We start from the raw sequence: 27755 nt of genomic DNA on the forward strand, positions 1-27755 counted from the left end.
GCGGCCCGCCCCTCGCCTCGCGGCCCGCCCCTCGCCTCGCGGCCCGCCCCTCGCCTCGCGGCCCGCCCCTCGCCTCGCGGCCCGCCCCTCGCCTCGCGGCCCGCCCCTCGCCTCGCGGCCCGCCCCTCGCCTCGCGGCCCGCCCCTCGCCTCGCGGCCCGCCCCGGCCTGTGGCGTGGCGCGGCGCGGGCCCGCGCGGAGCATGCGCGCCGCGGCGCCGGGGTGGCGGGCGGCGGGAGCGCGCATGCGTGCGGCTCGCGCAGGCCCGGCAGCCGCGGCCCTCGCGCCAGCCCCTTCCCTGCCTGCCACGTACGGGCGGCCGCAGCCGGGCGCGCGAGGGGCGGGTGGCCTCCTCCGGCGGGACCGGCGCCACAGTAAGAGCGGAGCGGGGCGGCTGGGCTGGGCTCGGCTCGGAGCGGGGCGGCTGGGCTCGGCTGCCTTCCCCGTGAGGGAGGCGGGCGGTCTGCGGCCCGGAGCAAGCCCCCTCCCCCGGTTCCAGGGTCGGCGCGGCCCCTGGTGGAGAGGCCGGGAGACCCCTTGGGTCCTCCGGCCGCGCCTGAGGGAGGCTGGGACCGCCTCTTGGCTTCTAGGGCCGGGGGAGCCCGGGGTGGAGGGCCGGGGGAGCGGGGGGTGGAGGGCTGGGGGTGAGGGCCGGGGGAGGCCTTCCCTTCCTCCCTGCGCAGGGGGAGCCAGAGGGGCTGCAGGCTCCTCGCTTCCCGATTTCTGCTCCCTGTCGGCCCACCCAGAGGAAAACGAAAGGACCTCTTCTCCTTTCGGCTCCCCGCCCCACCGCCCAGGTACCCTGGAAGACCCCTCATGGCCCCGTCGGGCGGGGTTGGGCAGCTGTGCTGCTGGGCCCTGTCGCTGTGCTTCACCCTGCACCTTGCCGCTGTTCTGACGGTAAAAAGAGAAACAGGAATGCCTGTTCTTCCCTTGCTTAGGCAAGGCAGTTTTTCTCTGTTGCAATGCAAAAAGGGTAGTAAAATCCAGCGTGGTTATAACATCGTGGCTTTAGGTGGGATCCTGAAGTTGTTGACTTAGATTGAACGGTCACTGTCCACATGCACCGTTCAGATCGGTGCATGATGTACATAGGCAGTGAGCCAAGAGGGGAGGGAAAAATCTGTGCCTCCAAAACGCATGCGGTACACCGGGAAGGTTAGAAGGATGTCAGTGGGATTCTTACAAAAAGTAGTCTTCTTTAAACAGGATGACATTACTGTTTTTTTGTTTGGTTTGCTTTTTTCCCCCTCAAGAAAGTAGACACTGTTAAAAAGCTTCTTAGTGAGCTTCTGTGTCATCTGTGAAAAACCCACTTGGGAGTTGTCCATTCAGCTGTGTCACTTCAGTCTGTTCTGTTCACCTGCTTAGTATGTCGCAACAGTCTTTCCTTGTCAGGAGCGAGTACAGACCTTTTAGAAGGCGAACGTTTCATGCCCAGGATGAGGGGAGCAGCTGCCAGCCTGTGATAACCAGGGAGGCTTTGTCTGTTCTCTGGGGTTTGCTTGCTCTCTGCTTCCATCCTGCATGTCTTGTGCCTGTCTGTTCCAGTTTACTTCCAGTTGAATTAGAAGAGGAGAGCCCAATTTCATGTGGATGAGAGGAATCTACTTTTTCTCTCTGGTTAGCAGCAAATCATGTTACAAATCAGTGTGTGAGACAGACGAGGAGAAGAGTGCTGGGTAGGGTACGTGTGTCAGGTGGGAGGGAGGAGCACAGTTTTGTTCTCCACTGGACTGGTCTGTATACTAAATCATTGTCTTGTAGCTCTGGGCATTAAGCACTTGTGCAATCAGGGTCGACTGCATAAACTTCATGCAGCTCACCACATACGCTTTCAGCAGAAACCCCACAATCTTAAACTGAAATGAGGGCAGGTCATGTTTTTAAGTGGTTGTATATTTCTGACTGCATTTCCTTCTTGCCCAGTTCGGTGGCTTGGCCTGTGGGAAAGTGGCATTACTACTCCTTTCCTTTTGGTAGTCTGTCTTAATGCTATGCAGTCTGTCCTTGAAGACACACTGATTAATGCCACAGAAGCTTTAGTCTTAAGATACAAAATTGGCTTCTAGGTTTTTGTATTGCTAAATTAATCGAAGTTTAGGTTCTTTAACCTGGGGTTTCAAGATGGAGACCATACAAATAAATATTTTGGGACTGCTGGGGAAGATCACTGTCCTGGAAAGGAACACATTACTGTTAATAATTCTTACATGCAGTTACAAAATTTATCAAAAATAAACTACTACTGTTATGAAAGTAAAACTCTGGTTCATGATTTGTTTTGGTTGAACTTCAAACTCTACAATACTAAAAAATTTAAATCTTCATATTACATACAAAAAATGTATCCAAAATGTTACAATATGGATAAAACAGTGACTTTTTTTGGTTGGGTATATTCACTAAGATGTTCTAAAGTGAAAGATGGATGTGAGGTATATAATTCTAAGGAAGGGTGACTGTAAATAAATATTTTAATTTTTTTTTTCTGATGCAGCTCTGTTTTCTGGCACTGATAGTGCATGACTGCTTATGCTGACTCAATCCTGAAGTGAGGTGGGAATTCTGTCCAGTAATCCAGCGTAAGACAGGCAAGGTAATGATAAATTTCTATTTGGAAAGAAGGTGAAAGAAAACCCTGTAGATGGATGCTGAAGTGCTTTAAATAAAAAAAAAAATCCAAACAACTTCTGCAAAACCCTGTGCTTGTACAGCCAACTTAAAGTGTTAATTAGATGTGAGCCAATGTGCTTGAAGTTAAGACTCCTATGTTGCAAAACACGAATAATGCATTAGAGAGCGTTAATGATATTATAAACTTCACTGTTTCATCATAGGGTCTCAGCAGCAACCTGGCTGTGTTAATTGCGTTATATATGTATAGTCTGCAATCAGACTATATCCATCTAACTCCTGTTATGCATGATTAGAAGAATGAGTTCTGTTCAGTAGTTTCTTGCCTCTTTTTTGGATGTCATTGGGCTAAACAAAGGGATTTGCATGAAGTGTTTGCTTTATATCAATTACACAAAACCTGAGAAATTGAATTCACTCTAGAGATAGCATCATGCTACATCTTTTCAATGCAAAACTGTCATTGAAACAGCAGTTAAATATATGTAGGTGCGTCAAGGTATGACGTATTAAAGGCTTTAGCTGAGTGTCTTGTTTCTCTGGTAGGAGAGCAAAATTTGGTTTTCTCATAACGCACTGTTATAACATCCTTAAAGGTAAGGGAGAAATACCTGCATATCTCTACCAATAATTCTTTTTGCACAAGAGAATGCTTGCGTACATGTGGCTTTGGAAATGTCAGTTTTGATGTGTAGGGCTGCCTGCTTTTAAGATCTCCAGTATTTGTACTTCAGATGTTAAGATAACTGCTTATTTAATTGTGCCTCGTTCCAGATCTATTTTGGCCCTGTCCAAACAGTGAAGAAAGACGGGGACCTTTGATTGGCTACCATGTGTGTGTGTGTGTTTTTTCATTCCTCTGCTTAGTAACTTCTCTGTAGTTTCTGTTTTTCTTTTAAACATAAGGCTTTTGTGTTTTTTAACAAGAGAGATGCCTCATAGAAAGTGATAATTTTTAAATTGTCTTACGTAACGTGTTAAAGATGTAACTGAAGTATATGTTGTGTGTTGCTTGGACACAAGATGGCTTTGTTGCACTTCCTTTTATGTTAGAGTGGTTGTCCACCTATCTTAAAGCTCTGAGAGTAACCAACTGTTCTGACCACATGCACTGCATAACAAATTTGTGGCTCTAAGCCTAATGAGTAGCTAATGTGTGGCCTATTGAACAGCTTTTAAAAATGTAAAATCTTGGTTATAACATCTCAGTCAAAATTTAGAAAAAGGAAAAAATGTGTATATTCCTTTCTGGAGGGGAACTCTCAGTGTGTTCTGATCATGCATATAATAAAAAAAAATGTTTAGCTTTTCATTTATTTGTTCATGAAATAAGCATGATTCAACTTGATCCCCATAGTAAAGCCACCTTACTACCTATAGTCTTTGAAATAAGATATTTTGTTCTGGCAGTCTTTTCTTGATTGATAAAATAAAACCCCCTTTGCTGGTTGTCATAATTACGGGTGATGTAAAAATAATCTGATAAGGTGATAATGTAACCCATATAATGTTACATATAATGACTGCTTTTGCTGCAATTTCACTTTTCCTGAGAGACATGTATACGTGTATCTCAAAAGCAGATCCTAGGGAATAATAGTTCCTTTATAGCCTTTTTCCCATGGCAGTTTACAGCTGGTATCCCAAGGCTGAAATTTCTAAATGTCACACATATTTAAAAGCTGTCTGACTTTTAAAAATAATCTTTACTTTTGAATTCTGAGCACTGGGAACCATAACTGCTAATTTGAAGTGTCGGATCTTAGAGAGTTCTTTGCTCATGAGCTCAGTTTATGTATGATGCACTTTATTGTTTGAGAAATTAGTACATGATAAAATGCATCCAAGAGAGGTTCTCTGGAGAGCTTCCTAACAGTAATGTTTTCCAGAGATGGGAAGCTTCACAACTGTCATCAGATACATTCAAATAACTGTTTAGTTTGCTAAAATGTTTTTAATGTTTTGTTGTTATCAGGTCTGCAGGCAATAAGGAATCCACCATGAATGGGCAGCTGGACTTAAGTGGGAAGCTGATCATTAAAGCTCAGCTTGGGGAAGATATTAGGAGAATTCCTATTCATAATGAAGATATCACCTATGATGAATTGGTGCTAATGATGCAGAGAGTGTTTAGAGGAAAACTTCTGAGCAATGATGAAGTCACAATAAAATACAAAGATGAAGGTGAGGTTTAATTACTGCTGTTGTGCTGATGTGTTTTATCTATGGACAGAAACTGAAATTCACCTTTTCAAAATTGTCAGGATTCCTTGGCAAATGTGACTGATTTCTTGTGAAATCCTTTGAATGAGACAATAGAATCTCTGTCTCTTGTGGTTATGCTGTCTTAACGTAGTATTACCTCCAGTTTTTCTGAAATATCAGCTATCTGAAAGTTCATTCTTTGCTGTTGCAGGAAGCTAATGCTATGCTATGCAGCTATTGCCTTCTGTCCACTCATTTAACCATTTTTGATGTGTTTTCAGTGATCAAGTGGGTTTGAAGATAGGTGTGAATAAACATATATGATTATGTGATTTAACACAAGCTCTTACAAGACTTTGAAAACTTGATTTATGTACTAGTAATTCTTGATTATGTTTTCCTTCATCAGTAAAGATTAGAAGAGACTTTTAATTTGGTCTGAAATATTTATTAAAAGTAATATTACCCTTGGTTTGATGGTTTGAATCTGTTGGACCTTGGTTGTTTCAAAGAAATCTCAATCATTAGTGCTAAAAAAATTGAACCCTAAGAAAGATGGTCTTCCACAGAATGAAAAGGGCCTTGTTTGAGATGTGTAGAAAGAGTTGTGGTTTGGAGGGTTTTTCCTCTTTGAATGTCAGTGTGGGGCATGGATAAGCTACTTAATTTGGGACAGAGAGGTGGTATTCATAAAATGAAACTCAGAATGAAGTGATAAAATCCAAAGTCTCTTAGTCAGATCAAAGACACTGATAATTATCCTGGTGTACAGTAAAAGAGCTACATTACTGAAACGTTCAGGTTCATCTTCCTTAATAACATTAGGAAACTTTAGCAATGTCTGTGGTACCTGAAATGTCAAATGACTTTTGTTCATACATCTAGGCAATAAAATTTCACATTGAATGACCCTGAGACAGTTTTTTTCAAGTTCATTAAGCTTTTGAGAGACTCTGCTCATCAAAGTTGATATACAATGAAGGGCTATTATTTTGGGTCTTGATCCTCTAGTGGGAGAGAGCTCAGTGGATTTGTGGTAGGTTTTTTTTTCCCCTTCTTATCACATATTCAGTTTCTTTTTTCTTTCTGGAATGAGAAAGGTGGAAGGGAACCAATGGATGCTTTTTCATTCAGTTAAAGCTTATAGTCCCTTTTTTGCATTCTTAGCTTTTCTTTAGTATAGTTCTCTGTGTATGCTTCTATCTGTGTTTTTTTGAAGAAGTGATGGAAGTTTTTTGGTGCGTGATGGAGACTAATTTCATTCTTTGGTTGTCTTTCACAGGCTAGAGACCTCCTACTTTTAATTTTAGTTTTCTTTGTCTCAGAATGTACTCCTATTCCACTGTGATGTGAAATTTCAGTGTATGTTATCCTAGCTGATCATCACTACTAAGGATGTTTAAATGCTGTTAATACCAGAAGTCACAAGTGATTAAGGAAGAAGTTAACAGAACTAGGCTTCAAGCTTTGTATGAGGACTGTGGTATTCTTGACTTTGTTTCAACTAAACTAAGATTCTTCTTTAAATTATTTCAGTCATTAGAAGCGTTAGCTAGAATGTTTATATTCCATTTCCCTTTTGTTACTTATCACTCCTGACCTGGAGGATCACTTGTCTTCATCGGTTATGAGGAGATACTTCAAGTTGGTCTAAGGATTTCCACTACTTCTACAACCTTCATCTGCGTCTTCTCACAACTCATATGCACACTCCTTGAGTGTTCAGAAGAATGCTTCATCTACCCCTCCTGGCTTTGTTTCTTGTTGTTGTAACATGTCAAGCTAGTGATCTTCAGGCCTGAATATGGGATTTCTTACTTAAAACTTGTAGAAAATATCATGGCTTTGTATGTTCATCAAACTGTCATCATCCTTGAATCTAATACTTTTTTTTTCTTCAAACTGATATGCTTAATCACAGAGGCTAGGAAACTTTAAATCACGATCCTTCTGTCTCTGGGTTTGTGGACTAAGATAGTCAGAAGCATATTCCTAAGCTATATTTAGGTTATGTGATGCTTTTTTTAATTACCAGGGAAAAGAAGTTTCAGTTTAATTACGGCCTTGTGAAGTTAGGTTTTATATTCAAGCTTGGCATCTTTCAAACTTTGAACTAAGGAAATGCCGCTACTAGGTGTGAAATAATTTTCACGTCCTGCTTAAGGTTCTCGAATATGTCATAAAACACAATGCTCAAAAAAACCCAAACCCCCAAACAAACTAGTGAGGCCTGCCAGCAGTGAATTTGTATGAATTGGATTAGAACTGCGTCTTAAGCACACCATGTTATTTGAGTTACATATGCTAAAGCTCCTATGGAACCAATAGTAGAAACTTTTACTTTTTTTTAATTTATTTTTAAGTTAGGCTGGAATTTAAAACTAGAGTGCTAATAGAGATTGGCTTTTTATTCTTCCCCTTCATTACCTTGCAGTAGAAGTTGATGTCTCTGTGTCAGATCCAATAATGAGTTATTAACTCATACTACGTGTAATCAAGGCGGTGTGCTCATCAGTAATGTTCACTACCTTTGGTAGATTTACCAAAGTGAAGGAAAACTACATTTTTGGTGGTCGTTTTCTGGATTTTTTTTTTTTTTTTTCCAAAAATGGAAGAGGGGGGGAAAAAAAAGGGTAAATAAAGCTAGTAGATGAGGAAGCATGGCTAGCAGGGCCAAGGATAATGAGGCAGATGTTTAATGTCTTAAACATTTCTAATTTATTCTAATTTCTAATGTCATAAGAATGGGAATGCTTCATGATGGTGCAAAATTGATGTGAAAGTGGAAGTCTGAATCCCTTGGTAGGTTAAAGTAGTCACTAGCTTTTACTAAAGAAAAAAAATTATAATTGGCCTAGCAGGGAATATTTAGGGTACATGGGAAATTGTAGAGAGTAAAAGCTATGTCTCTTGTAAAAATGAGAAAGGTAAGTTCTTGAAGTAACAACATTAATAGAGAAAATAATAGAGAGTCTGTTTTACTTTTCAGTAGAAAATAATTAACACTGTATATTCATATCTATGTCATATTAACAGGAATTAGGCTTCATTGACATTCCTTAAAATGAAAAGTTTTGTTTGATAAATCCAATATACTTAAATTGTCAGACTTTTGTGTGCCTCGACATGTACATATTTCTTATGAATCCAAGCATGTGCTCTGCTTGGTGACTGTCAATAGGAATCATAGAACTGACTTTATGCATCTGACAAAATTCTGTACTTGGTGCTTTTCAGCCTTTTTTTCTGCTAGCAATTTAAAATAGAAACATTAATCATTATTTTTAATGCCTTCAGAGATGTTCAAGTAGGTGAGGGAAAATAAGATGGAGTGGTCTGGATTGTTTTGACTGACATTAATCTGTATTGACATTTTCTTTTGGCTGTGCAGGATAAACTGTTTAGAACATGCACCTTTGTTCAATCTGAGTATTGACTGGTACGACAGAAAAGCATCACAAGATGGTCTGCCAGTGCTGTGCATTGGCAAGAGAAGTAATTATCATTTATTGTGTTACCAGGAGAATACAGAGTAAAGGGCTTTGTTGTAAGACACCAGTGGATTTTGGTATCAGCATTTAGGAAGGGTTACTGTGAAGCTGGAGGAAGTGTTTGAGCTGAAGGGAGCTCCTGCTGCGCCTGGCCCTTGCTTTACTGCCAACGAGAAAGGGCTGTTTAACACTATGGAAGTTACTTGTTTGGGATCTGATTGTCTAAGTCTTGTTATGGGTCATAACGGCAAACAGGGACCCTATTACCCTCCCCTTCCTGGCACTGGTGAGGAGGCACCACCAGGGAGTCTGTGCTCAGCTTTGCCCCCTGTGCCTGAAGCTAAAAAGCCTTGGGGAGGGTCCAGCAGGATGCAGTGAGGACGGTGTGGGGCTGAGGGCAGAAGATCCGCAGGGCGCATCGGAGGGAGCTGGGCTTGTTCGGTGCTGTGCAGAGGAAGCTGAGGGCAGAGCCCATAGCAGCCTCAGCGGAGTGGGAGTTGCAAAGACCATTGAATGTGAACTCTTCTGGGTAGCGGCAGGCGGCAGCAGTCATAAAGTGCAGTTTGGGAGGCTGCGCATCAGTTGTGGCTGGGAGGGCAGTGGGTCACTGGAGTAGGTTGCCTAGTGGGGTTTTGGAACCTCTGCTCTTGGAGACCTTCCAGTTTCTACTCAGTGAACCCATGACTGATACTGCTGTCAACCAATTTTTTTTGAGATGGTGAAAGTGCAAACAGCATGTAGGATGTAAAAAAATCTTTGGAGACAACAATATTTCTTTCAGGAAAACTTAAGAATTATTTATTATGTCATCAGTTTATTAGTATTTCTAAGATTTCTTATTTTGTTAGAAAGTGTTGTGGTTTAACCCCAGCTGGCAGCTAAGTACTGTGCAATTGCTGGCTCGTTCCCACTGCCACCCCTAGTGGGACGGGGAAGGAGAATCAGGAAAAAGGTAAAACTCGAGGACTGAGATTAAGAATAATATAGTAATTGAAATAAAATAAACATAATAATAACAACAATTGTAATGAAAAGGGCAGAGAAGGGGAGAGGAATAAAATCTAAAGGGAAGGAAAAAAACCCCAAGGGATGGACTGTGCAATAGCTCACTGCCTGCTGACTGATGCCCAGGCGGTCCCTGAGCAGTGAGTGGCAGGCCCCAGCCAGCTCCCCCTGTTTATATACTCGGCATGAGATTCTAAGGTATGGGTTATCCTTTTGGCTGTCCTGGCTGTGTCCTCTCTCTGTTTCTTGTGCCCTTGCAGCTTTCTTGCTGGCAGGGCCTGAGAAACTGAAAAATCCTTGACTTGTTATAAACATTACTTAGCAACAACTGAAAACATCAGTGTGTTATCAACATTCTCATACTAAATCCAAAACACAGCACTGCACCAGCTATGAAGAAGAAAATTAACTCTATCCTAGCTGAAACTGGGACAGAAAGCAACTTCTTTGAAGACTGATAAGCATTGTTAGGTGTTACTAATGGTACTATACTAAGAAAACCTTCCTTTGCAGAGGTGTTACTTGTTATCAGGTATGACAAAATTAGGATACATAGTTCTTGAAATTTTGAGCTTTTCTCAGTGTGCCATCATGTGTCTTACGGCTATTTGTACTGAACCATTTGTTTATTTGAAAATTTTAACCACAACTTTATACCGTTGGAACTTTGTCACCAACACGTAAGGAGTAGCTCAGAATTTTTAGGCAGTAATCAGTATGAAAAACACTTTTCTGTGTCTGTCCAGAGAGTGTCCTTGTGACAGTGTTGTAGGGAGGAGCATTGGTAGCCTGGAGTTGGCTTTGTTCCAAGCTGTCATTTATCTAATGCTGTTGCTTTTGAAGGTGAAGCTTCATTAGACAGTGTCAGATTCAACTCAGTTCCTAGTCATGCTGCTCTGGAAGGAAGGGGTCGTACTACCCCTTCTCTTTCCCTTTGTCAGTACACACGTTTTCCTGATAATGCCTTCCAACTCTTTCCTTTGTGCTGCCTAATTTGTGTTCATTTAATCTATTAATAATCTGTTGAATATGTTAAAAATGCAGAAAATCTGCCCTGCCAAAGAAGAATAGTCTTGTTTTAACTGTGATCTTGTTGAGTAAGCAAAGATGTTAATGTGGGTTGACTTGGGTTAAAAGCTGTGAGAGATCAGACTTAATGGGAACTTGGTACCTCTTGGGTATTAATATCATTAAAGGTGTTCAGTGCTTTATGCATAGCCCATGTATCTGAAGAATAAAGGATCCCATACAGTTTAGTATCGTTTCTGTGACTGATGGCAATGTGCAAATTGATTAGGATGCATTAGGATGGGAGTTCCTCTGAAATCTGACACAGAAATAAATGACTTGAGAGTTGAGACTTCATGTCACATTCCTCATTGAAGAGAAAATTCTTCTGAATGCTTGACATATTTATTCTTATTTGTGTTAAGGCTGATAGGTATTTTTACTATTCACATTTACACAGGAACTTTATTATCATTCCCTTGTTGAAAATTGGTTTCACACCTCAATGTTCTGAGTATAACCTGAGAAAGTGTTCTAGTCACTTAAAATTTTCCCTTGTTAGTGTGCGTGTTTTGTTTTTTCAAAATTGAACTGGGATTGCCTTGTGCTATGTATCTTGACTTTCCTGTGTGTTCATGGGCAGCACGGTTTTGGAGCCACTTGGAAGGCATGCAACTTTAACTGGAACCATTATTCTTTCTGGCATTGTACTTTGTGAACTCTCAGCTCTAATGCTTTATCCTGTATGTAGCATAAAAGAATGATGAGCTATATGGACCTTTCAAAGGGCTGATGCCAGAAGGCTCCCTTTAGGAGCCGGTCATGCTTCTGCCCTACCTTCTGCACATAATTTTCCTGCATAATGACTCTCGCACTAAAATCAGAAACTTTTTTCCTAGTTTCAGTTTGATTCCTAGAATCAAATAGGGAAAGTTATTTTTGAGTAATGAAGTAATTTCTCTTCAGCTCTATTGTGAAGTAGTATTGTGAAGTATTTATTCAGTAGTTAATAGGCTTTGCTTTTAATGTAACTTTTTCATGTTCTTTTCAGATGGAGATCTTATAACAATTTTTGATAGCTCAGATCTTTCCTTTGCAATTCAATGCAGTAGGATACTTAAGCTGACATTGTTTGGTAAGTATAGAAGATTGTCTTTTTTTGAAAACAATGTTTATTAAAATTCAGGCAGTAGACTTCACTGGGAGGTGCTAAAAACTTCGTCATTTCAGAAGAATGAGATCAGTAAGCTAAAAATAGTGGATTAATACATGGTATCTGTTTTCTCCCTTGATGTTTCCTGTGGCATCTGAACTTAAGGAAACAAACTATTTCTGTTTGTAAGATTGCTTAAATTATTTGGCATACCTATATATGTGGTCAGTGTTTTTTTCTTAATATTATTTTCCGTGTTGTCTTCCACTCTGTAGCATTTGTGAGGTTTTCTTTGCAGGTACATGAGAAATTTAAGATGGTGATTATCTTGCAGTGTTACTAGTACACTGCTAAAAACTAACATTAATCACTTGAAGTTGAATAGATTTTAACATTTATCCTTTGACCTTTGTGTAAAATAGTTATTTGTTTTCCAGGCTACTATTGGTAAATTAGCACATAGTTCCAAGGAATAGCAAGCAGCCTTTAATTTGGACACTGACCTTATTCATGAATTGCAGCAGTGTTGTGTATGCTGCATTAGTTCTAAAGGGACAGCTTTCCGTAACCATGTATGATACTTGTATTGTTCAGGGTATATTCATGGAAATGAACAAACAATGCAGAAATGTACCGCAGACTTCACTCTGCAGTTCTGTTCTGTGTGTTATGCTGAACTGAGATGACAGCAGAGGAACAGTAAGGTCTAGAATGTATTCAGTCTGTGTTGACTAAACGTTGGTACTTTTAGACTCTACAGAGGAGGATGATGCTAGAAGCAAGTAAAGGTTGGGAATTTTTAATTTTTTCTTTTCAATTTTAAACTGGATGTCAGAATGTTACTACAGTGTTAAATTTATCTAATTATTGTTTTGCAGTGAATGGGCAACCAAGACCCCTAGAATCTAATCAGGTGAAATACCTGCGTCGAGAGCTGATAGAACTTCGCAATAAAGTCAATCGTTTACTGGACTGTTTAGAACCGCCGTCTGAACCAGGGCTTTCCACTAATCTGCCTGAAAATGGTAGGCAGCCTGGCAAAGAATCGTCTGGTTTGATTTGCAGAGTTGTGTGCTGTTTAACAGAGTGAAAAACGGAGGCTTGAATGCCAGTTGTGATCATTCTTAATTGTTGCTTGATGGTTCAGAACTTAATTTTTAATGCTTCAGGTATTTCAGAGGCAGAATTTTTATTCAAATTATCTGGAGTAAAGCACTAAGTCAATTTAGGAATGAAACTTCAAAGTCTTGAGTTTTTGTTGCAATGTATGAAAATGCTGTAACTGACACTTGTGAGTCATGACAACATTTTGGGAGGGATTTGACCTGAATTAATAGTTTGTTGTTGCTGAAGAGGTCTTGGTCCCACCTGAGCAGTTCCACTGCTTACATTGGGCTAGCTCTGGTGCTTGTCTTGTCATGTTGCTAAGCAAGTTTGATTCACTAAAACAGTAAAAAGCAAATTCAGCAAAAATTATATCCACTCTTTCTGCCAAGTCAGGAAATTGAATCCACACATTTTGAGCTCAGACCAGCATCAGAGCTGTCTCAGGGTAAGCAGCACAGGAGTGCAGGTAGGGGTGGGAAGGGATTACTGGGGGAGGGCAAAACGGGTCTTACTCTCTCAGTTTTGAGGCACTTGTCTCCTAGCTTAGGGCTGTTGTACTATAAAAAACTGTACCTCTGTGTGCTGAACTACAGATCTTGGGTGAGCTGGACACAGAAGATAATGACACAAAGTCATGGGGTACAGTGTTCTGAGTAAAGAGGCAAACAAAGAACTCCAGCCTTTCTTTTAGGATACTTTTGTATTTTACTCTTCAAAGTTTTATTAGTTTTGTTGTTATCCCAGCCCCTGTTCCTACAATGTAACTAATTTCAGTGAAATACCGCGGTTTCTTGTTATAAACCATTTGGAAGGAGGTTAGGTTGATGATCTTAAGAGTGCAATCAAAACTATCCAGGCTAAACCCTATCTGTAGTTGCTTGTTTTTAAAAGAAAAGGTAGCACTTGACTAGGTAAGGGGTTTCTGAATATATATAGATACAAATATATGGATATATCTGTATGGTGGTGTTTCAGTGCCCAAGAATTAATAACTGGGCATTTTGTTTTGTAGGTGCTGTAGATGGTAGGGAAGAAAAGCCTGCTGCTGCTGACTCTAACGTTAAGCCATCTACTCAAGTTATAGCAGCGAGCATGTCTGCGTTCGATCCGCTAAAGAACCAGGATGAAATCAGCAAGAATGTCATGTCAGCGTTTGGCTTGACAGACGATCAGGTGTCAGGTAAGGGCGTATCTTACAAAGAGGAAAGCAAAACCAGTTTGGAATTGATGACTCAAATCTTGATTTGTAATACAGCATTTGTATTTTGAATGTGTTAAGCTGTGTTCTGTATTCACTATTTCTTTTCAGAATTCTAAAACCTGTTACGTTATGGTATTGTGGCTGTGTTTGCTGACTTTTGTATACAAAATGTTAACACGTTCCTGTTGGTTTTAGCATTGTGTTTTAGCTTGGGGTAGAAAATGGGTTAAAATACTTTATTTGAATTATTTAATGCTGTGCTATAAAGTAACTTAATTAGTGTCTGCCAGAGAGAGAAAAACAGTATTCACTGCTCTGCCTTAGGGTTTGATCTTGCAGTTCTTGTGCTTCTACTGTTCGGGTCAGTCAGAATATTTTATACAACCCCATCTTTTTTCTTGTTTCATTTCAGAAGTAAATAGTGTCAACTTAGTGTTAACGGAAAGGAATAACATGTATTTATTCTTGAAGAGCTGCATGACTGTCAGCCCTATCTAGTAGTAGAATGCTAAACGTGTAAAAGCTGATTATACTAAACTGAATGCAGTCAACTTAGTACAGGATACCTGAAGTTAGAAAAGCAATATAGAATGTAATAGAGAATGTGATGCAGAATATTGAGACATGATTCTGCACAGAATCTTCATGGGTCTGGCAAGGTTTAATGTAGCATTGAAAGCTGAAAATAAAACTACTGTTAGCTAGTAGGATTTGCTGTGTACTCTCAGCTGTAGAGCAAGTCCATTTCATGTGATGTGTGAAGTAATGATACAGATACAGATACAGATACAGAAGTAATGATACAGATAGACAAACTTATAGCAACTGGAGCTTGGCAGAAGTGTACGGTGATAGGAATAGATCCCTGCATGATTGCAACCCTGCAGGATCCAAAGTTGTACCCGCGGACAGAGTGGCTGTCTTCAGATCAGGGTACTAGCCCGTGGATCAGGCCTACTGAGTGATCTTTTCCTCCATGGCACATTTTGGGTATTGTCACAGCATGGTTATTTAACAAACCAGATAAAGGTTTGATGGGAATTAAAAGCTTACAACGGGCTATCCTCTGAACAATGAAATGGCTGAGTATGAAGTACAACTAGCAGAAAATCGGAGCTAATTCTTGAAGAAGTGGGTTTTTCTTTTGGCACAAAGCCTCAGTGTCAGTTAATGCTTTGATTGTAGCATCAGTGATGCTTCAGTGTTTATGTGTCTCCATAATTCTTCTGACAGAAGGAACTGACTTGACAGTGCTTGGAATGTACAAAGAACTTAACAGAGGACCACTGAAGCAGGATATAAGAAATCCCATTTCTAAAGCTACATTCCCACAGTTACGTATATAAAGGCAAAACCAGAAGTAGGCAAATTTCATAAATTTCCCCCCTAATAAGGGTAACATGAAAACATAATTAAGGGCTTGACGGATGCATATTTATATTGTGTAAATATAACTAAATTGAAAGTGAATTTGCAGCAATTCTGCTATTTGTGCTTAACTTTAAGCATGTATTTGAAAGTAGTGTCTCATACGTTGCATTCATGTAGCTAAGAGCTGTGAAGATCCAGGTTTAAGCTCCCTTGTTTCTAACAAAATAGTTTGCATTTAATTGTAGTAGATTATACCTGTTCACATGCATATGTCAGAACTTCTCTCTAACATAGAGAAAATCTGTTTCTGTGCTTTCTTTGGGTGCTAGCTGGAATATTTTCAGAATTATCAGAGCAGACAGTTGCTTTTAGACTGAAGCCTGCCATATCCTGTCCGGGAGTGCGATTTTAACAGCTTCCTTGGAGGTTTTCTGTTCACATGCCACATGACTATTGGTAAAACACTGTTGCCTGGGCCTGTGTGGGCCACAGTAGAACACAAGTGCATTTGAATAGTTTCCTGAAGCCTTTCACCTTTGCTCCAGATGAGAAAGAATAGGTATGTAACTGCATGTTCTGTCCAAATGTAGCAAGTCTTCAGTGTACACGTGCAAGGTTAACACTTGAAGCTGTGGAAAAAACATGTTGCCATGGAGGGTTTTGTCCCACAAATGGGTCAGGTTCCTTGGAATGATGAATTTTAGTGACCTAGAGACAGGTGGAACCACACCCCCACCCCCACTCAAATATTTTCAAAGGACAGTCTACATGTGCAAATATGTTTAGTCTTAGCTTGGGTGTGACACCCTTTTATGTAAATCTGTGGAAAACTGGAAAAAAGGTTAAAACCTTTACAAAGGAATCGTCTTGTACTAGACTGTTCATTTCACATACTGTCTTTTGGTTTTGCTTCTGCAGGACCACCCAGTGCCCCTGCGGAAGAGCGATCAGGAACACCAGACAGTATCGCTTCCTCCTCTTCTGCAGCCCACCCTTCTGGTGTTCAGGCCCAGCAGGCTCCGTACCCCGGAACACAGCCACAGACTGGTCAGGTGGAAGGTAAGCAGCATGTTTTTCTACTGTTCAGGGTGTGAGTGATGGTGTTTGAATCTGGGTGATCAGTATCTGTGACTGCCAATTGGCAGACCCAAAGTTGATACCCAACTACAAATTCATCTCTGCCACTAGGCAGAAAAACTTTTTTCCTCACATGCTGTTCAAGATAGAAACGGCAGATGGAGCAGTAGCTTTGTTTAAAAGGGTGAGTGATGTAATAGGAGGAGGATGAGGAGGATTTTCATGGTACTGTTTCCTACTTGCATCCCTGTTCACTTTACTGTAAGGCAGATTTATATATGCTGCACTGTAAATCTATCTGAAGACCTTGGTTCGTCTCATACCCTGTGTGTCGTGTCAAGCTTTCACTCAGCTAACAGTTTGTTGGCTTGTCTACTGTGAATTGAAAATGTTTACTCATAGTTTCTAACAAAACAGAGCCGTTATTATTGCATTGCTGCTTTATTATGTATGGCTCTGTGCTAGTCAAGTTAAACCTTTTAACTATCTCACATGCATTGTGGTTTGCCTGTGTAACCCATGAGAGCCTCAATGGGCTCTCCTTTAAAGCCTGAGGCCTTTACAAAGGAATTTGAAACCAGAGTTCTTTGCCCTTTTACATGTTACTTGACTTGTAAGAATAAACCTGTTCAGAGGTTTGCTACATTTGGGCATCATTTTTCTACTGATATTTGCAAAGAGCACTGAGCCTTCAGACCTGCATAGTTCTGGATGAAACTGTGGAATGACTCGCTTTGGTATTTCTACCTCCCTACGAAGTACAATACAAAGTTATTTCTGTGTTAGCATAGAAGTAAGTTACAACCCTCTGCTGCTTTCTGTACTGGCACAGTGCTGAGACACGAGAGGCATTAGTGAGGGTGATGACAGTATCCACAGTCACTTGGAATGCCTTGCCTGAAGGGGTTCAGTAACATTTTTGATGGAGCAGCTTGTAGCTGGGTATAATATCTAAGCAGGCACCAGTGCAGGTGGTTGCAGCAGAACTTCCAAAACACTTGTTTTGCTGCTTTCAGGCTTTTTTTTTTTCTTTTTTCCTTGCTTGCTTCCCTAAGAATTAGTCAAGTGATACAAAGAGGCAGCAAGAGACATCTTTGTAGCTTATAGATAAAAGTGTTTGGTGTTTGTGTGTGGAAGCTACTTTTGGAAAAAAGTGCTTCAAGGTTCTCCTGTCAGCAGCCAGCAAACTTAATATTAAAAAACCAGACTCTCAGCTACTGAACCTTTATTTTATGAATTTAGTATTTTTACTTTAATACCATAAGGTATGAGGTTTTAAGTGTTGATGTTAAACTAGAGCTGAAACGAAAAAGCGCTTAAACTCTTAAGAGAACTAGCAGCGGTAGGTTGGAATTCTGAATGGATGCTAATACCAGGGAAGGGAAAAAAGTAGTTGTTTCAGCAAAACTCATCTTACTGGGGAAAGAAGTTGTCTAGGTTCATGTATCAGAGTACATGTAATGATTTTTCTAAATTTGGGCTGAAGAAAGTATGGTGTGTGGCTTTTTGGTTGGTGGTGTTTTTGTTTTTTTAAACACTTAACTGAACTGTGCTGTAACTCTGCCCAAGATCTTCTTTCACACATAGAAATACAACAGCACTAATTATTCAAGTTTTGTAGTTTATGCAGTTTTTATTATTGCCACTGAAATATTGAAGTATTGATTATATTTTCTTCAGTCTGGATAAAGATGGTTCAGTTCTTCAGAAGAGATCAGAAGTCATTGCACTCTGTTCATCAGAAATACTAGTGAGGTGCTTGTTCTGTGCGTCGTATGCGTACAGTAAATAGCAGTCTCTTACCAAAGCTGGGTAACATATGTGTGATTGTCAGCCTCTTAAGTTTTTTTTCATAAACTAAGTTGCTTTTATCCAAAGTGTTCAAAGACTTATTTTGGAAGATGGAGTACTTTCCGTAATTCACTGTTTGATAGTATCTCGGTCCAGTGGTAATGTGGGGGCCTGTGTTGTCCCATCCTGCTCTCCTGCAGCTGAGATGAGAACCAGTGCAGGGCTGGAGCCCAGCCAGAACTTTACATACGTTTTGCTGGTTAGGTTTTCAACAGCATTAGCTCACACAAATGGAACTGCTGGTGCAGAGCATGTTGTTCTTAGAAACTAGTTTAAAATATTAGTTCATTTCTTAAAAAAACACCTTAAGCAGTGCCTCCCACCCACCTTCCCAGTATTTTGAGTATATAAGTAAAATGATGATGCCAGTCATGCGACAATCGTTCTGATATATTGGGGTTTATTTTTTAATGGCGTTCTTTGCCAATAAATGTTATGGTGGTCATAGCTGGCTATTATTTTTTGTTATTTGTGAATACCAAGTCACCTTACCTCTATGTGCCGATACAAATTAATGGCTTGCCTCCCCTGATAAAAGTTCTAAGCATTAACTAGTTTGAATTAAATCAATGTAACAGAGACATTTCAGCTTAGTGCTGTCTCCTGTGGCATGCCTGGGCTTTTGTACCACTAAATCCAGTCGCTGAACATGCATGAGAACCACTTACAGATGTGGATGTGTTTTTAGATTTTGCTGAAATTGATGTAAAAGTTCCTTCCTGCAAGCACTTAATGATCTTCTATGGAAAAGAATATACCTATTTGGTCTTTTTTTTCTGGATTGAGCTAAAATGGCTCTTTCAGGGTGCAGGAACAATGGTAAATGCTGGCAGATCCATGCCTGCACTGAGCACTGCTAAGTACAAAACCAGACACTGGTGCTGTAGCTCATCTTGTTTTCGGAGTGAAAAATGCGGTGAGGAGAAAACCGTACCGTGATTAAGGATCCATAGGGTCCCCGAGTGCATTCATAGCTGTAAATTAAGAATGCTTTCTTGAATGGTGCTGGAACACCTCACCCCTCTGCTCCTCCCTAATGCTTCAGCCCTGGTGGAAGACAGCAAGCCGCCTCAGCAGGCTTGGGAAGGACTCCACGCTGTTTCTCTCCCATCCCTTTGCCTGTGGTCTCCAGCAGGTGCCGGTGCCGTTCTGTGTTGCCTGTAGGTAGCTGTCCCAAGGCAGACAGGCAGCCGCTGGGTTGTTCTCCCACACCTCCCTGTAACAACGTGAGTTCAAGAAACAGAAAGCATGCATTCTGGGTTTCTAAGACCTAATTATCAAGCTAACAGGCTTAAATTCTCTTCAAGCCTTGTGTTTAGCACTCTCTTCATCCCACAGTAATTGCATACCAAATAATATTTTTAATAACTGCAGCAGTATAAAATACTTTGAACACCTTAGTGTGAATGGAAAATACCGTTGCTTTCAGCTGCAAGTAATGCAGAGAAAAGAAGAAATAAGGAGTTCTTTTAAAGCAGCATGCACAGGGGTCTGGGAGGACTTGGAGCTGAGCCGAGTTGCTTTTCTTGGTGCAGTTCAGAAGATACAGCCCAACAGTGTATTTATAGAGTCTGCTGATCTTTGAAGAACAAATAATAGTACGCTAACACTTTATAATACTGAAGTTTCCATGTCTGCTCCAGTGCAGCAAAGCTTTAGTTTTGAAATATAATTGGTTTTGTTCTTTGACTGTGCCTGTTGGTAAATTGAGGAACAGTGGAAGCGTAATGCCTGAACAGGGCCCACGGGTTAAGTCTAAACAAATATTTCTTGCCAAGAAATTGGAATCATCAAATTTAGGAAAAATGAGCATTGAATTGGAATACCCAAGTTTAAGAATGTATGGTTTTATTTTTGCTTTAGGGTGTATACTCCTGGGTCTCTCAAGAAAACTTGGCTTACAGCAGGTCAGATAATAAGAGATGGATGACGTCTGGAAAATGTGGTCAGAGTGAATAATGTACAGCTCTGCTTACAGTACTTTGATGCAGAAATGGGTCTTAAAAACTTAATATAAACAGACAATCTGAGGACACATTTAACTTTTGAAGTACTTTTAATTTACACTGTAAGTTCGGGAGCAGTTATCAAGATGTTTAAAGATTCCTGCTCCGTTACCCACCAGAATAGCACTAATTAAGGTGGGTGGCTTCTGGCATCCTCTGAAAACATGAAATAGTAAGCCTCACGTACCAGATTGCAACTGTTTATTCTGTTGGTGGTAGATAAACATAATTTAGTCTTCAGAACAGGTTTGTTCAGAAACTAAAATCTGTAGGTTGATTTCAGCTGATAATCAGGTGGAACATATAGTAGTCAAACTTCACCATGTTCAGATTTAAAAAAGTAATTAAAAGTTTTTACATGTTGTGAGAGGGTTTGTTTCTGTGATTTTTGAACTGTTAGGATGTTGCTCGCTGCGTGTTTTTAATATAGTGAGGGTACTGGGCTTCAACTAAACAAGTTTTTATTCTGTAGGTCAGATGTATCAACAGTACCAGCAGCCGGGCTACCCCGCTCAGCAGCCACAGGCCCAGCCGCAGCCCCAGCAGCAGTACGGTGTGCAGTACCCAGGTAAGCGGCTGAGCTGTAGCACCTCTCCTGTCCTGCGGCGCCCTGTGAGCGTCGGTTCCTGAACCTGTGGGGCTGGTCAGGGTGCTGAGCAGCCCGAGTGCCTGCGGTTCCGATGGGAACCGGCGCAATTTGGAAATGACCAGTAAGAGAGCGCTGTAGCTGTCAGTAAATTAAATACCGAGTTAGGGTTCCAGTATCTCAGTCCTACCTGATGGTGACCAAAAAGCAAGCTTTGTTACTGACCAGCAGGCAAGGTGAATCACCTGAAGTATGTGCAGTCTTCAGAATTAACTTCTGCGGTCTTGGGATTCTAGCAATTAAGTGACTAAAACATCCCAATTTAGCTTCCTTAAATATTGGAGGTGTATAAAGATGGCCCCTATTTCTTGCATTGAGAATGATCTCCATGTACAAAATTCAGTGGTGTGAACACTGACTATAGCTGTCATTTAGAAAATCCTTGGCTATTATCAATACTTTAAATTTCAGTGAAACTACCAAGTGACAGGGTTTTTTTAGCTGTTGATTTTGCTGATGCCTCAAGTGAAGGTGCCAGTAGACTTTTAGCAGAAGAACATTTTAGTGCACTAGTGGTTTATATGTGGTCAAGTATGAAAAGCTGGCTTTTGCGTAGACCCAAAATAAACTTTGACTTCACAATTTCAGTTTATTTGCTTTAGAAGCAGCCGGCATCTCATAATGCATAGTCTATGTGAGGAACCGTAATACAGCCGAAGTGCAGGTGTGAACCTGTAACAGCAGATGCTGTAACAAATTGCAAGTTGCTTTTAGAAAATGATACAAAGCTTTTATCATTCCTTGTTTTAAACAGTCTTCCTTAAATTAAACAAAAGCCTCCCATACCATCAAGTGTCTCAGAACAGAGCCTGTGCGGCCCTTTTTTTTTGGTGTGCAACATGTACAGTGAGAGTGCATCAGTTCTGATGTAGATGAGAATGCTTCCAGAGCTTCTGAAGAAATTCCATGTTTATTTTGGATAAGGACCCTAGAAAACTTGGAACTGAAGGTTCGTGCTCCAGCCCTTGTTCCAGTGCACCATGCGAGAGCTGGCTGATGTGGGTCTCTAAATGGTGTCTTGTTCTCTGCAGATTTCTCACTCCCACATTTGTAATTAGAAGAGTGACAGACTTTCTGAAGTCTCATTTCAGAAGAAGTAAGGAGCCTGTTGGAAGCAGAAGGGTTTATCTGCCTTTCCTTAGGCTTAAATCTGAGCGGGGGTGGGGGAAAAAAGAGGAGTTTCCATATGCTTTCTAGTCATATCCTACCATTGTCTAATCCATTATTTTACTGGAGAAGTTCCTGTGAAAGCTGCAGTGCAAGTTTTGCATTCTACTCGACATCATCTTAAGTAAGAATGAAACACCACCAGAACTGATCTGGGGCACCTGTTTCTCATAACTGGTTTCACAATTAACCTGATCTATCAGAAACATTCTTTTTTTCCTGAGGACCTAGCAAGAGCAGCTTTTGAGGATCTTGACTCGTAGGATTTTTTTTGTTTTGCTGTTGCCATGAGTAATGTCTCCTTTCAAACCCCTGTGCCCCAAGAGCGGGATCCATTCCTGCTCTTGTAAGCCTACTAGGCAACAGTGTGGCTGTTCACACATGGTAGTAAAAGTGGCTCTTCAGAGGTTTGTCTCATGAGTAAATTTTGATCCCAGTTTCAAGGTGAGTTTACTCCAGTGCATTCTTCACTCCTTACCCTTTCTGTTCAGGGCTGTGCACTTGTAATAATTTGTGTGTCTGGTGTTTAATGCTGACAGGATTCCAGTCACTGGAGAGGTTTCATTGCAAGTAGCTGCAGGTGTGTTTCATGATGGATAAAGTAGCTATTTCTTCATAAAAGGAGTCTGTGTCATTTTTGAAGTGTTCAAGAAGAGAAATTCCTTTTGGGAGCTTGTTTATACAGAAAAGTCAAATTTGGGACATGTTTAAATGCAAGTTTTGCACTGAAGTATGCTGTTCTGCACAACTTTTTCATATTTAAAAAACTGAAAACACCTGTGATGTACTGGAAGGTATGACTTGCATTAAACCCTGACAGTCTTTCAGGACAGTTTAGTTTTTATTTGGGGAAAAAGGCTGCATTCTGCCTCGCTTGCCAGTGAAGGCCTTTGAGTTTTCATGCGACATGATGATAAAGTACTGATTGTCTTTTTTTTTTTTTTTCATGTGTGTCAGTCAGTCACGGGAGAAGGGTTTCATACTGTTCTCGGTGTTGCTGTGCTGCCAGGGTAGCGTGCCAGAAGCTGGGCAGATGGCCCTTCGCGCTCGGTTTGCCTTTTTTCCGTGCTTAGGGCATTGTGTTGCGTTTGTCACTGTAAACGAAGCAAAGGTCTTTCTGCAGGCGCCCGCGGCTCTCTGCTGTCTCTCACCCACCTCACTCTTTCCCTTCCCAGCAGGCTACAGCCAGCAGCAAACCCCCTCGCAGCCAGCCCAGCAGTTCCCGGCCTACAGCCAGCCTGCGGGGGCCCCGGCCACCGCCTTCCCCGGGCAGCCGCAGTACGCGGGGGGCAGCTACCCCCCGCAGCCCTACACCACGCAGGCTTCGCAGCCCGCGCCCTACAGCGGGCCCCCTGCGTCCCAGGCGGCTCCTGGCACCTACCAGCCGCGGCCCGGCTTCACCCCCCCACCTGGCAGCACCATGACCCCCCCGCCCAGCGGGCCCAACCCCTACGCCCGCAGCCGGCCTCCCTTCGGCCCCCAGGGCTACGCGCAGCCTGGGCCCGGCTACCGGTAAGCAGGTGGGCAGGTGGGTGACGGGCACTCGTGCTCCCATCCCCACAGGCTCCAGGATTTTTACTTGAGATTCTGGGACTGTCGTGAGGCACAACTGTAGCTGTTAATTAAAATCTGCCGGGGGGAGGGGGATGGATGACCAAACAAATCTTTCCTGCTTTACATTGTATCTGCTTCCTAGTGTAATTTGGGGCCAGGTTGTTGGGAAACACTACCTAAATGTCTGTAAAGTGATCGACGTTCTAGCTTGCCTTGCTTGGAGGATACGAAGATGCTAGTTGGAAGTTTAGCCCGTTTATCAGGCTTGTTTTTACTAATACCATGACGTACTAAATTAGATTCGTTCTGGAGGTAAAACTAGATATGATGTATTATAAATTGTAACGCTCACACGGGAAACTAATAAAACCCCTGAATCTATTAAACGCCTGGTCTTGGTTTTTAGAACGTAAGTAATGCTGAACAAGATAACTGCAGCGAGACATGCGCTGGGTGGGTGGGTGGGTGCTGAGGGGCAGAGCGGGGCTGCGGAGGGGGGGCAGCTTGCCCAGTGCGCAGAGGGAGAAGCGTGGCTGGTAGGATCACTTCCATGGGCTGTGTGGCAGTGGGTGGGTTTTGCGCCTTCTGCTGCTGTAATGGCCATGTAACCTCTTAGTGCATGGACAGGGACGGATACCTAACAGTGAAGGTGATAAGGGGCTGTATGATTTCTAACAAGGGTGGTGTGTGTGTGGCTTTATTACTCAGAAATTTAAGCTAAATAACATATTTTTTCAAAAGAGCTCTTTGAAAGGAACAGCTTTCCACAGGTTCTTTGCCACCCAGAAAAACTTGGGAGTGCAATTCTAGTGACTCGATTTTTAGCCAAGAAAAAGCAGATCAAGAGCTGTAACGAATTCAGTAGACCATGTAACAGCCAAGGGCAAAACCTTCTCCCAGTTAGTATTTTCCATCTTATGGATTCTAGGAATACATTAAGTAGGGAATAAAAAAAAATAAAAAGAAAATGAACTGGATCAAGCTGGGTGTATTCTCATGAAGACAAATGAGGAAATGGAGTGACACATTCCTACCCCTTCGGCCCCTTACACACTGCTGCTGCCACAGCGGTTGGACCTGAGACAGCAGGTGCTGTCACGCGGTTTGGCTTGTGCCTGTGTCAGATCAAACTGTGTCCTGAAGTAACAGCATTTGCCACAAAACTAATACTTGTTTTCATGTAAAACACTTAAGAAAAGAAAAGCATTTGATTAAAAAATATTTTATTAGGAGTACAGTGTACCTGCAATGTACTTTATAAGGCATTTTCTATAAATGACTATTTCTACTATATATATATGGGTGTTCCTGTTTCATATTTTTTCAATACATTAGTAATGTAATGAATAACACCTTTAAAAAAAACCCTACATCTCTTTATTTAGTTCATAAATGTTCAAGCAGTACAACAAGTAGCTTTGGGAGAGGTTTTAATCAAAATAGCTGTAAAGCACTTTTTAAGTTCAGTTACCGCTACTTCCCCTTTGTCTCCAGTGAAAAATGTTTTAAACCCACCTTTTTTTAAAAAATAAAATTAAACCTGACCGACTATCATAACAAGCTTATTTTTGTTTCCTTTCTCTTTCCAAGTCCCCCTGCGCTGTACGTGCACATGGCTTTTGAACCAGTGACTGTCTTTGAAAGCTGTGTTGTCATGAGACACTGCTGCCGTGCAGGCCAGTTGTTGGGGCTTTTCAGTGAATCCCAGGCATGTCCGTGCCTGCCTGCCGCAGCTTGAGGAACCCAAACCCGGCACCCAGCCGCTGCAGGGACGGGCTGGGGGGCTTGGCTGGCTCAGCTGCCCCTGCCGATGTTTGAAAACCAACATGGGGAAAGCCCCACTGGCCTGGTGGGTAAAGCTGCGCGTACAGCAACCTACCGCCATGTCTTGGCAGGGTATGGACTGTTTGTACATGTGAAGAGAAAGCGCTTCAAGTTTACTGGGTGCAGGGTATCAAACATTGCAGGGTCTTTTCTGTAATTTACGACCGGGAGACATTATGGATCCATCTGGACAGGTAGCTTATGGCACTCAGGTTACAAGAAAACCAGTGAATATTTAAAAACTGACACACGTTCCATTCCATGACGACTGCCGTAACTGTGCCTTAAACATTTATTACAACATTGTGATAAATAATATACACACTGTATCTTTTACGATACCCTATAAACCGTACCTCAAGAATAGGGAGCCAGCTTCCCTACATGTTACTCTAGGACGTGTCCCTAGCCTGGTTGGGATTTTTTTTAATCTAAAAACAAATTTGTAAAACTGGATAACTACAGTAAGCAGCCTACGCTATTACACAATTAATGCGGTATTGGCATTAGATTTGTATGAGCCCTTGCACACCAGCAAACTCCCCGAGGGGCCAGGTGTGCCGTACACGGCGTCGGGCCTGCGCTGGGCAGCTGCCGGCGGTGGCAGATACTGGGCCTTTGCGCCAGGTTCACATCGCAGCTACCACTTCCCAGGTATCGATGTTCCACACTCGTACCAGCGCACGTAGTTAATGTGAGTCTCCCCGCCTATTTTTCCGAATTTGACAGGTTCCTGACGAACTGCCCTGAAAAAGCCTGCAGGAGAGAGAGCGTGGTGTTTGCACGAGGCCCCCATTGCGCCTCCGATGCCCTGTGCAGTCAGCACGCAACTCGAGCAGTGGGCTACACTGGCCGCTGGGCTGCCAGCCCCTGCCCACAAACGGGCCGAGGGCACAGCTCAACAGCTGCAACAGCTGCATTCGCCCCCCAACTCCAGGACATGCGGAAGCACCTGGGCTGGCCGCAGCCTGGAGGAGGGGTGGGTGAGGCCCTCTGGGCTGCTGCTGGGGTCTTCTCGGACGGACCAGGAGGCCGTTCTCCTCGCAAAGTTACCAGGATGAACTAGTCCTGCCGCAGCAGCCTTGGCACTGCAGCGACCCTCCGCTGGGCCTACTTCACATCACCGCCCCACTCCCACGCTGAAGGCCGTACCTCCCGCTCGCGACGGCACAGGCGCCTCCCGCTCAAACCATGCACGTCACGTTCATAAAGCGAGCAACTAGTGCCAGATCCAACCTGATCGCCAGGAACGTACGTGCAGCCAAAGCACGCGAGTGCACACGCAGGGATGCAAGCAGGCACACGCACTGCACCCCCTGCCAGCCCTGGAGGCCCCTGCCCTGCCCTTGGCCGGGGAACGGGGCAGTAATGGACGATCCGTCTGCTCTCTCCTGGTCACTTACTAGAAATACAAGCTGCGGGACAGGTGGGAGCTTTTTTTCTCTTGTTCCGTTGGGGTTTTTTTGTTTTGTTTTTGGTTTTGTATTTTTTTAGCTCATGATTCCACTCAATTAAATCCAGTTGCTGAACACAAATAGAAGTTAAGTGTCTTTTAAGTGGGGGTAGCAAGTTTTTTATGTAAAAGTTTTTTTTTTATTGACTTTTTAAAAATATTTTGTAAATCTGGTACAACTGAGAGGGCTGCTGTCCCGGCAACGCCCAAGTGGATTCAGACAATCCCTTACACAAACAAAATACCTTTACAAGTGGACGAGGCTGACTGGGAAAAGAAAAGCAAAGCCCTCCTAAAACCTAAAAAAATTACATAAACACCTTTCAGATCATTCACCTACTTTACTTTAAGCACTTCACTTTAATCCCCCACACCTTACCCTGACACACCTCTGGCACTTCTGTGAGGTGCTTTATAAAGGAAGCACCGCGCACAGGAAGGTTTGGTCAACACACACAAACTGTACTGAAAACCATTCCGCTCTTTTCCTTGGTGAAGTATTTTATGACACACTTAGCACGCAGGTGTCCATCGGCACAGCCCACAGGGGAAGGAACACCTCCCGCTGGCACTGCTGCCCACCTTCCGCTGTCATAAGTACCATTTTCTTATGCTCAAGCCTTGGCAACATGTGAAAAGTACCCAGGCAGGTCTCAGCTGCGTTTAGGACACCCAGTCCCATGCCTACTTAGACCAGAGTGGAATTCTGGGCACCCGGTTCAAACTAGTGCGCACAGAATGACTGCAGCATGAATTATATTTTCCAGTAAGAACTTTTTAGTTTCTCATAGCACTAAACAAAGCCCTTCGATGCCCAGCTGATGATTTACTGCAGTTTAAGTCAACCTTGCTAGTTTGAACATAACACTTCATGCCTCTCTGCAAACTCAAATTTGTGGTTGGGTTTAAATACGTAATACCAACGGTGAATAATCTCTTGGAATGTTTTAAACAGGAGACATGCTGTTTACTACCTAACAGGACCCGAGTCATAACAGTC

The 27755-nt window shown here is 42.3% G+C and overlaps 2 protein-coding genes across 4 annotated transcripts in view; one reads left to right on the forward strand and one right to left on the reverse strand.

Moving 5' to 3' along the window:
• The first annotated feature begins 239 nt into the window (after window positions 1-239).
• On the forward strand, window positions 240-23864 carry TFG (trafficking from ER to golgi regulator). Of its 3 annotated transcripts, XM_055802306.1 has the most exons (10): window positions 245-373; window positions 2500-2598; window positions 3183-3232; window positions 4612-4820; window positions 11397-11480; window positions 12377-12523; window positions 13618-13785; window positions 16096-16236; window positions 20584-20679; window positions 23100-23864. In XM_055802306.1, the coding sequence occupies exons 4-10, from the start codon at window positions 4637-4639 to the stop codon at window positions 23438-23440; spliced, it is 1161 nt and encodes a 386-aa protein (XP_055658281.1). In that variant the 5' UTR covers window positions 245-373; window positions 2500-2598; window positions 3183-3232; window positions 4612-4636; the 3' UTR covers window positions 23441-23864. The 3 variants fall into 3 exon arrangements, with proteins under 3 accessions (XP_055658282.1, XP_055658281.1, XP_055658280.1); XM_055802305.1 differs by lacking the exon at window positions 3183-3232 and having other exon boundaries at window positions 246-373; XM_055802307.1 differs by lacking the exons at window positions 2500-2598; window positions 3183-3232 and having other exon boundaries at window positions 240-373.
• A 120-nt stretch (window positions 23865-23984) lies between these two features.
• The window catches only part of ABI3BP (ABI family member 3 binding protein), a 166127-nt gene continuing 162356 nt past the window's right edge, over window positions 23985-27755 (reverse strand). The window contains 1 exon segment of the mRNA XM_055802732.1: window positions 23985-26058. Coding sequence (XP_055658707.1) covers window positions 25943-26058 — 116 coding nt within the window. The 3' untranslated portion in view covers window positions 23985-25942.

Source organism: Falco peregrinus, chromosome 4, assembly GCF_023634155.1.
Source record: "Falco peregrinus isolate bFalPer1 chromosome 4, bFalPer1.pri, whole genome shotgun sequence".
Taxonomy (NCBI): domain Eukaryota; kingdom Metazoa; phylum Chordata; class Aves; order Falconiformes; family Falconidae; genus Falco; species Falco peregrinus.

Excerpts from the sequence above, each read along its gene's own strand:
- TFG (XM_055802307.1), top strand. The coding sequence starts at position 4,637 with ATGAATGGGCAGCTGGACTTAAGTGGGAAGCTGATCATTAAAGCTCAG. Across the intron at positions 4,821-11,396 it reads AATAAAATACAAAGATGAAG|ATGGAGATCTTATAACAATT; the intron begins GTGAGGTTTAAT and ends TGTTCTTTTCAG. Across the intron at positions 11,481-12,376 it reads ACTTAAGCTGACATTGTTTG|TGAATGGGCAACCAAGACCC; the intron begins GTAAGTATAGAA and ends ATTGTTTTGCAG.